Genomic DNA, 10687 nt, shown 5'->3' with positions numbered 1-10687 from the left:
CAAGTGCCATCAATCGGCTGACAGGCGGCTATTAAACCCGGTTTGAACCGTTGGTGTGAAGTCGCATGCACCAAAAATAGTCTGACGGGAAATTATCTACGTGCCGATGCTGATGGTGGAAACGCACACGAGAGAGAAGTTTAGTGACATCTCAAAAGGGCACATTTGCAGACATTGTTTGCGTAATTAGACGTCGAGGTATTTGTGGCGGCAAACAGATGGACTTTGGCAGCTGCGGTCTTCTATCAACCGTATTGCAAAAACACTGCTTTTCTAACAGGAGTGGGTTGATTTCTATGGCGAGGAGAGCTAACAAATTGAGTGACACAAACGGAGCTCAGAAATAGCCCTGAAATACGGGCTTAACGCATTAACTGAAATAACCATCAATCTCTTCTACCTTGACCCCGCGCGGCACCCCGACGCCATTAAGCGCCTCCCGTGAGTCATGATCACTAGCTCGCCTTAATATGCCATTTCAACACGAGAGACGTCAGAATGAGCAGCAGAGTGTAATTGCCCTCGTCTAGTGCGCAAGATTGTTGGTTCTCCAGAAGAAAAAGAGACGCGAGGCCTCCTTCATTTGCCACGAGATGAGACTCGTTCTCAGAATATATGGCGAGGTAATTGAGCGATGAATTACTTTTTGCATCAGCACCACTCGATGACACCGATTCTGATGTAGCCTAGTAATATATTATCTCCCTCTTTGCGGTAATTTATCCCCAAAATGACATCCAATGGAAAATGAACATCCCCCTCCTTTGTCAGACCCAAAAAAACAACCCTATCAAATTTCCCAGAAGCAACGTATTATTTCTCTCTGTGTGAGGGTCAGTTCTTCAGAGAGCACGGCATGACATTGTGCTTTTTCCCATTATGTAAAGTCACGTCTCAGAGTTTTGACTTTTAAGCGCCGCCGTTCCCTAAAGAGAAGAAATAAATGAGTTTCGCATCACGCAACGCAATCAGTCGCAGTTAAACCTAGATCTCCCAAAATCTGATTACATCTGCTGTAATTGAGTCGACACCTCTACCTCGAATTATACTGTCGAGAGATAAAAAAAAAAAACACATTCATATGTGCGATAATTGGAGATAGATGGAGAAATAGATGTCTAAATGGAGGACAGGCAGGAAATACGTCAGATGGACAAAAGATGCCAGTCAACAAGAACAAAAAAAAGACGACAATCTTTATTTCAATCTTTCAAACCTGTAATAAAGTGTGACAATCTCAATTCAAACCCAAAGGAGGAAGTTCGGCAGAGAAAGGTAGGCAACTACAAGGACCGGAAGGCAAGGCGAGGGCATGGTTTCCTTTAGTGCAGATTCACAGTAATGATACAGATGACCTCTGTATATTAAAAACAGCAGGTGTGCTTCGGTCGAGCAGCCTAAGTCGATCACGTTACAAGATTTACTGAGCTGCAAAAGCAGGATGAAACGAAGAATAACGAATCTTATCATATCACTGTTACACTTTAAGAGTGTGGGGGAGGATCACCTTTACACAACGATAGCATAAACTGCTCAAAACATTCATTACTATTTCAAAGTATCCACCGAGTAGATCAGCAGTTAGTTCAGTTGTCGTTACGTGAGACGCGATCAAGTCAAAGTGAGGATGTGGACGCAGGACTGAGACTTCCTCCCTAGGTCAGGGATGAACTTAATGCTCATTCATCACCATGTGTTGAAGTTCCCTCGAGAGAAAGCCTGTTACAGAAGCTGTCGTTGCTCATTTCAAACTTTTAATTACTCGTCAGCTCTGTACGTTAAATAGTATGCAGGAATGTTTCGGATGAATAATGTAAAACAAATGCAGAGCGAATAATAATAATCCAGTGCACCACTCTAAAAAGGAATAGTTTGCCATTTAGGGAAGTATACTAGCTTTGTCGCCGGGACTTGGAGGAGAGGATTGCATGGTGAATATTAAACTAGGGTCAGCAGCCGATTAGCTTAGCTTAGCATAAAGACTGGACGCGAGGGGAAATGGCTAGCCTGGCTCTGCCAAAGGCCAAAAAAAGTGCATACCAGCCCCTCTAAAGCTCTCTAATGAACAGGTTATCTTGTTTGTTTAATCCATAAAGGAATGAGTAAAAAACAACACGTTGTGGTTTTAATGGGGGTTATGTGCCAAACTAAATCCTGGTCGGGTGCAGAGACTTCCTGGAGTCTTCACGGTGAGGTTTCCAGGAAACCAGAGAAGACTTCCTGGAAGTTACTTCAGTTTGTGTACAGATCAAACGAGAGAGATTTTAGAGCTTTAGAAGTGCTGGCAGGCGGTTGTTACGATCAGAACCAGGCTAGCGGTTTCCATTCTTTGTGCTAAGCTTTCATATTTTCCCCTTCAGACATCAGTAACAACTTTCTCATGTAACACTTGGCAAGAAAGTGAAGAAGCGCATTTCCTAAATTCTCAAAGTTTTGAGTTTCCAACATGATTTATACTTTTATCTACCAATCGTCACATAATTCATTATATGCGTTTTTGTTTGTACTCTTCCCACTGGTGACACGGCTGAATTGGAGGAAAAAAAACAAACGTGCGATTTCATCTCCATGCACCAATTAGCACGAAACATACGACAGCTGGGGAAAAATGTGCTTTTGTTTCCATGGAAATGCCCCTGCATATGACAGGTTTTCCTTTATTTTTTCCTTCTTTAGTCACAAACGTGTAACAAAGACAATGAAACATGTTCTCAGGTGCTTTAACTCGCTGCCAGAAAGGCCCCAAATCCAACCAGGAGCACTCCACTGAGCATCTCTCATAAAAAGCGTATTACACTGGGAGGAGCAGATTTTAGGAACACTTGTTTATTATACGTAACAGACTGGCCACTTCAACCCAAGAGGAAGCCACAACCCCTACCAGATTTCAGCTATTGCAAACAGGACAGCTATGGCATTGAGAAAACCAACAATAGTGCGTTATGGCAGAAAAAGAAGGGGTGAAACTAAGCAGCAGGAAGACGGGCTTTATATTTTGTGCGCTCAGTGTATCGGGATTTAAACTTCAACCTGCCTACTGAATTCAATATGGCAACGAGTGATGGAAGACAGATTGAAATATGGAAAGAGACGGAGCCCGTCTATCTGAAGAATATGACTTGTTAAAAGCTGCAGGGACTACTGATGCGTGTTATGGATGTCTGCTATACAGGTACAACCCATCTATATGAAGAATTTCAGCAGGTTGGCCATGTTGGAAAACAAAAAAGCACATTTGCCATATCCCAGAATCAGACACACTGATACCCATTACCATTTACTCATAAATGGACACCAACAGGTGGCTGGCTTGAGAAATAAGTAAGAAATGCGCGACTGTCTCGTCACTTTGCACCCCTTGAAGAAGAAGAAGAAATATGTTCAGGCAATAACATACAATAGATAAAGCACGATTGATTTATGGCAGATTTTCCTTCTTGGGCACTTCCTTTGCTTTCTACACACGCCAATTAAGCTTTGACTTTGGGTTTGGGGTAGAGGTGGAAAATGTCGGTGTATTCATGTCAGTTTGAAGGCAGGTTTTTACTGTTCTACAATATCATAATAAACTGGAAACAAAAAGAAAAAATTGGGATATAACAAAAAAAGAAGCATTTTAGTAGTTACAAAACAAGGAGAGAAAGCGTCACAAGGAACAAACCACTGGTTGGTCGAATCTTAATAAATAAGAGGTTGGTTCACAGCCGCCTCCATCTCTGGAGCATTACGTGTCTACACGCCGTCACTAAAAGGCTGTTAGCTTGAAACAAGATTCGATGGCTTCGCTGAGCGGCCGACCTTTAACACAGAACTCAAAGATGGGAGAGCGGTCTGTGCTAGAGGGGCTTTGAGGGGGAGTGATATGAAAGACAAAGAAGCAGAATAGTAACACATTGATAAGTCTTTGAGTTTCATGTCACCGCATTTGACTCGGCCCATCATCCTCTATCCGGCGGGAGCACCTGCGTTAATCGGTTTTCTTCTCTTCGGGATCCTTCTCTCCGACGTCGTCTTCCTCCTCGTCTTCCTCCTCCTCCTCCTCCTCGTTCTCGCCCTCTTCGGGGCCCTCCAGCTCAGTGCCGCGCTGCCTCTCCTCCTCCTCGTCTTCCTCCTCGTCGGTCAGGCCCTCCCTCTTGAGCGCGTCCAAGTCCTCCGAACCGTCGTCCGACTCGGCTGTGCAGATGCCGTAGCACATCAGGCTAATTACGCCCAGCGGTAGGCCGAAAAGGAAGCAGCCTAGCAGCGGAGAGCTGCGAAACACCGACTGATGTGGGAGAGGAGACGACGAGAGGAAGACACAGAAGGGGGAGTGAGAGGGGAGGACATGGAGACAAAAGAAAAGAGGTGTGAATTGACTGTACACATACAAGTAAAAAGCCTTTCCATCTACAAATGTTACCATCACTCAGAATCTCTTACTCATTCTTGTCTTATTCAAGTCTGGATCACAAAGCGGGTCACGTCAGGGTGCTAATTAGTTTGGGATCATTTGCTAAATTGCTTGGTGGTAATCAAGTGAATGAGAAGTGATAAGGGGCCGGAAGGCGGATCGTTGATTTCTATGTGAAGAGTTGCACTTATAACCAAACCCAACACTGATGTCACAGTGTGACAACAAAACAAAACAAACCCCCATCCCAACCCCTGGAACAGAAATCGGCGAACATGGAAACCACCATGTGTGGTCTGCAACGCTCGATGGGGACTAGAAACGGCAAAAAGGACGACTGTACCAGTGTCGAGAAAGCTGGAATGATCGAGGTTCAACAGGGGCGCCAAGCTCGTTTTTTTGCCCCCGGGCCCCCAAATGGGTTAATCCGGCCTTGACCTCAATTCTTAACTTCACACATTAAAGAAACTGATAAAATGTTTATGGTTTAATTCTCTCAATGCTTCCCCAATATGTCACAGCCCAGCTGTGGAGAGGGCGTGATTAGTAGAAGTGTTTACTACAGTAAACTGCCATTACAGCGGCCATTAGGGAGAGCCGATTCAAAATCCTATTTAGAGATCCAGGAATATTGGTGTGAAGAACTGCAGACATGCTTTTATGTTTTCAGCAGAGATACTGCATTTTTATTCATTCATGTATTCATTCATTAGCATTACGCCATTAAGCTACGTGTGTGTGTTTAGAAGGCAGGTCACAAATCATTTGCAGAAACCCAGGCAGGCTTTAATATTTTAGTATTAATTAAATTGATGTCGTGTAATTTCAGGATGTCTGTGTTATGTTATACTGTTTGTGTTTCTGTCTCGTAATGTGCCGTCTTGTTTGCTTTGGTTTTGTTTTACACTGATGACCCTATCGCAGAGTTTTTACCCTTTTATCTGCAACACTGAGTTTCTTGTACTTCCATATTGTGCAGATTGAACCGATATAAATAAAGAAATCTCAAACTTCAAACAGGTAAAAGGTCCACCTTTATGCACAGGACTGTCTGAAGATATTTTCTGTCTTCCTCGCCTATAATAGGCTCACCTCTCATGACTACACGCTCACACACATTCAGACAGGTGCTGTAGCTACATGTGTGCAAAGGTACCAAGCACCCACATCCCGGTACATCTTTTTGTGAGTGAATTACAGCTACATTTTGTTGCAATCCCTCGGTAGGAGAAACTATTCTCCATTTAATTTACTACCTGTAGATTCTACATTCATTAGAACTTGGTGACAGTCTGCACATTTTGGTGTATGGACTTGTCCGGGCATGAATCCCTAAAGATCGGTAAAAAGAACAGTAACTGCTCATTCACATCCATGCCCCGAACCTGCACATAACAATTTAACATTTCTGTGACACGTACCACTCCACTCCTGTGAAACACCGTCCCTGCGGAAACAACACTGCCCGGGTCACTGAAGGACAACCACCTAATTTAAATGATCCCAGTGACAGATGAGTCATTTGGCCTGAATATAGCAGCCTACATCAGAGACAATGTACCTGGGAGCGAGTATTCGGTCACAACTTCTGTCAGCCGCTGAGCTGAGAAGGAGAGAAACATTCGTGCGCCCTCCAGTCATTGCCACAGGAAGAGGGATGGTAATTGCCGGTGCTGTGTGACGCTGGATGAGGTGGAGATGGGTATGCTATGCTAACACAGCAGGCTGTGAGTCATTGGGCCTGATGCGGCTGCTCCCTCGTGCTCCCCGTCAGCCGTGCATTTAGATTTAGGCTCCGGGGGCCAGGTGATGGCTGCTGCCTGTCTGCTCTGGATCATATCGTGTCACTGTAAGCAGGACTGTTCATGGAGACGCATGCAGCTCGCCAAATTTAGGGAAGCGAGGAGAGAATAGCTTTCCTCTTTACAGGTGTGAGACAAGCCTTTCACATGTGGATTCTTACTTTTGTGCAGAGGAACAATTACAATCCTTCACTTTTTGCTCTTCTCTTTCAGCCCAAAGAGAGATTTTTTATTATTAACCTTTTCAACCAGGTTTTATTCTTCCTCTGGTTTAAACTGTCAAACCAGAGCCGACAGCGGAAATGTTGAAAACCTTCAATAAACAGATTTTTACAAGCCTTTCTTCGTACGTTGAGGTTAGCTTCCAGAAGTCACTATAAAACCTATGATTTCCCCTTTAAGGACATTGTTAAGGGCAGTGTCGAGCTTTACCCGCGATTACAGTACAACTGCAGAATTACCGCACAGCTGTATTTACATTCCTAGCACACCCGTAGTAAAATAAACACCAGCTCCCCCGAACAGAACCAACTACTTCGGGTCAGGACACCGAAGTTGCTTCTCCTCCCACTTTCACTCGGTCTGCTCTCTCATCACTCCACCGCCTGCTGCTCTCTCTCTCTCTCCGCATACTGTGTTTACTGCCTGCATTGCATATTCTCAGTCATACTCCGCGTCTTGTTTCTCTGAATGTTGTTCTTCCTCCCACGGGGAAAGAGAGCAGGGCACTCGGGCATTCGTTTTACAGTGTTGCTGAACTTGCCGCATTATGCATGTACAGTACTCGCTATGGATTGGAGAACATGGTGAAGGTGAGGCGCGGCGTGCAGCATATCAACGAGCACGGGGGTACATATTCATTCAGTGGTATCATAAAGAACGAGGTGAGGAGAGGTATACAAGTAAGGTAATAATATTAGCCTGAAACTTATACAAAATAGACTAAAATTGGACTAATCAACATTTCTATATGAACACTGGACAAAGGATTATGGGTCATCATCCACACAAACCCACGTAGAATAATCCCCCCGAGTCTGCTGTTTCTCTGAGGTCTACGGAGCGTTTAAGCGTCTTTCAGGTTATTGTTTAGGTCAATTTTACTGCTTCGGTTCACCATCACTCATCCCATCAGAAAAGCAACTCCGTATCTTTGCCGATGTTGCTACGCGTCTGCTGGTTGTGTAAACAAGAAACTGTCTGCCTACGAGTTTGTAAAATACAGTAATAACAATGAGCAGTTTGTTGTGCTGCTCCCAAGGGGACATACATTAATGGAGGTTTAAAAAGCTACAGTACCATACTTGTTATAAAATAACCTCATAGACTAAAACTAAATCTATTAGACATGTGTGGGCTTTTGGAGCGACGGAATTTTGGTCAAAGACATTTTTTTGGGGGCATTTTTCTTTTCTTTTTTTTTTTATATATACTTTATTGATGAGAATGCACCATATGACATAAAAATCAAAGAGCAAGTATTTTCATTTTTGTGCACGTGTTACTCAGTTTACAGTAGTAAAGGAGAAAATAACAAGAAAGAAAAGCAAAAAACATAAAAACAAATAAAACAAAACCTGAAAACAAAGAGTTACTTAAATCAAAACACCCACCCCCAAACCCACCCACAAACCCACCCACAAACCCACCCACAGACAAGGCCTTCCCATTTGTTTACGTAAAGTTTATGTAGTACAGTATTGTAAAACTATAGTTCAGTAGTTAGGTTAAATTGTAATTGGCATTTTTTAGTGAAAGTCATGATGGTGATATCCTGCAAAATAACATGTATTTAACTATTTTTGCAATTTCTTTATTGCTGAATGGTTTGAACATTTTAAACTTCAATAACGTGCTTGAGAAATGTTCTCCGACTGTCTACACGCAGCAGCCTGGAACCAACTCTCACCAACTTACCATGATGGTGGATCTGGCATCAAAGGCCACGCGTTTGATCCTCTGAATGAAGCCATCACCTCCTTGCGCCTGCAGGGAGACAGATGCATTGAAGGAGACAGATGAGCTACTGTGCCTCGTCGACACCAAAACTTTCTCAAAGTACTCGCGCAGAATTCTCTAAATCTCAGGCATCCTCACATGGTCGGTGCATCCCAGACATTTAAAATAGTGTTTAATTAAACGCTTCCTTGCACAAGTCAGCAGATGTGCCCGACTCTAGCTTGTTCTCTGTCCGGCCGTTCTACTCCGTCTGAGCTCATTTGTTAGCGACAGCACCTGGGCAGCCAATGGGCGAGCTGTCTCGACGCTAATTCATCAGGATGGCCAATTAGTGAGCTGTGACTGAGCAGGACTGAAGGTGGGCGTGGGAGGATTGCTGTGGAAGCAGCTGTTGCACAGATGTATACCGATGCTGTGTGAGGTCTGTACTTTAGTTAGAAGTTTTAACATTACGTGTATTTGTAATAGCATGTTGTTGGGGTTGTTCTTTCTTTATTGCAAACGATAGAGGACAGACAGTGAAGCCAGCCTATGTACCACAAGAGCAGTGAGTGGGGAGATACTCAACAGGTTTTTTTTAGCAATTCCCTTAAAAATCAGCTCGAGAGGTGCCTGCCAGTTCCGTCCTCCGTTCAAGCATCGTGCGAGGCTAAACACGCCGTCTGTGAACCTTAATGTTCATGCTTCTCATGGAGAACACTCACAGATTTCAGAATTTTGGTCCCCAAAAAAGATGAAACGAACGGTAACTATTGTTGCCTATTTTGCGCCATCTTCATTATCCTAAATTGAGTTGAAAGCAATTCACACATCTTTCTGTGTATTTTCTACATGAAGCATGAACCAGCCTCATGGCAGACATTACTAGCATGACGTGAACATGTTGAAACTGTCCAAGCTTTGGCTGCAACCGGGTGTTTCTTTGGTTGTTTGTTCTGCCATGAAAAAAGTGAATAAATAGCTCAGACCTTCCTCGGAAAATAAAGGACAGGACCTCTGGCTGTTTGGCTTATGGTTTCATACATCTGGTGACTTACAGTGCAGCACAGAGGAAAGCGATGACATTTCTTTTCCAGATTAGTGTGTACACCACAATACAGAATCCTGTAGTAATCTCCGTGTTTGACTGAGGAAAGAATTATTGTAGATAATCCATCCAGGGAGGAGAGCAATATGAAATCTAAACATGCAAAAGGAGATTGCAAAAATACCTCATCTGCTGAAACTATTTTCCTGGGAGGACTTAAAATGCGAGGCAACATGGTTGATTAATGAGGACTACTGGTGTGATTACAACAGTACAACACCAGGGGAAGGGACACACCGAGCTGAATGCATGGAAAGAAAAGAAGAGCGAGAGGGAGGGAGGGAGAGAGGAGGAGAAGAGTTGGACCTGTGCAGAACCGTTCAAAACACCGTCGATGAACTGGACCAGCTGCTCCATGGTCTCAGTCGGCTCACTGGGCAGGAAGTACTGCTCGTTGGATGTGTTGAGGATGATAACAGAGGGCACCGTCACCTCGCTGAGAGAAACAGGAAAACACAGCTTTTAATCTCCTTAACCTCGGCACCTTGGACTGCCATTACCAGAGTGCATCATTAGACGGGAACACGTTGTGCTTTCTTTAAGAACAAACTGTAACACGGAGAACACAACAACAGTGAGATAAACAAACCCTTTGTACTTGGAGCAACAGAACTTTCCCCATGGACATCATTGTTTAAGGATTTCCTTCTCTCTTTTTTTTTTTTTTTTTACTCTGACGAAAACACAGATGCAGCCTGGCTCATTTCAGAGTGCCACTTCTTCTATCGTTTATGCATACAGTGTGCAACTCTGGGGCTTTATGGGTCTGTGCCGGTCACAGTTAAAGAGACCTTCACAAATTACAGCTGACAAGTGAATCGCAGGGAGGCCAGAGGAGAGCAACTCTGCATCCACTGCTGAGAGACACACACAAAACGTATACAAAGAAGCCTCATTTGACAGAGACAGAAATGCAGCACGCTCTCCGACCCGCATGCTTCAACAAATCAGCGGAGGAATTACAAAACTGCGTGAGGCAACGAACAAGGTCATACAAACAGGCAATCCCTGTTTCACATGTCTCGCACAACGCCGAGCCCTGGCTTAGACACACACATATATGCACACACACAAGCACACGAACAGTCCATCACAGCTCTGCCGCCTCACATCCTGCAGTGTTTCTCAACCCGGCAACAAATTGCACACACACACATATCTATCACTGTCCCAATCCACCACCCAGCCGAGATCAGGAGGGCAAACACACACACAGCCGTGCACTCGAGTCATCAACGCCTCACTACTCTGTCCAGCTGAGATCGGCAATCACATGAGTACACACACACACACACACACACACACACACACACACACACACACACACACACACACACACACACACACACACACACACACACACACACACACACACACACACACACACACACACACACACACACACACACACACACACACACACACACACACACACACACACACACACAC

At 44.2% G+C, this 10687-nt stretch overlaps 1 protein-coding gene across 1 annotated transcript in view; it reads right to left on the bottom strand.

Annotated features, from left to right (window-relative positions):
- Positions 1-1181: 1181 nt before the first annotated feature.
- tmx3b (thioredoxin related transmembrane protein 3b) overlaps positions 1182-10687 on the bottom strand; it is a 31253-nt gene continuing 21747 nt past the window's right edge. The window contains exons 14-16 of the mRNA XM_031850010.1: positions 9545-9674; positions 8110-8178; positions 1182-4264 (exon numbers count right to left, since the gene is read on the bottom strand). Coding sequence (XP_031705870.1) covers positions 3968-4264; positions 8110-8178; positions 9545-9674 — 496 coding nt within the window. The 3' untranslated portion in view covers positions 1182-3967. The remainder of the gene's footprint in view (positions 4265-8109; positions 8179-9544; positions 9675-10687) is intronic.

The sequence above is a fragment of the Anarrhichthys ocellatus genome, unplaced genomic scaffold (assembly GCF_004355925.1).
Source record: "Anarrhichthys ocellatus isolate YVR2014 unplaced genomic scaffold, GSC_Weel_1.0 scaffold10, whole genome shotgun sequence".
Classification (NCBI taxonomy): domain Eukaryota; kingdom Metazoa; phylum Chordata; class Actinopteri; order Perciformes; family Anarhichadidae; genus Anarrhichthys; species Anarrhichthys ocellatus.
The sequence above is the reverse complement of the archived record's forward strand: the minus strand, read 5'-3'. Positions and strand labels throughout refer to the sequence as shown.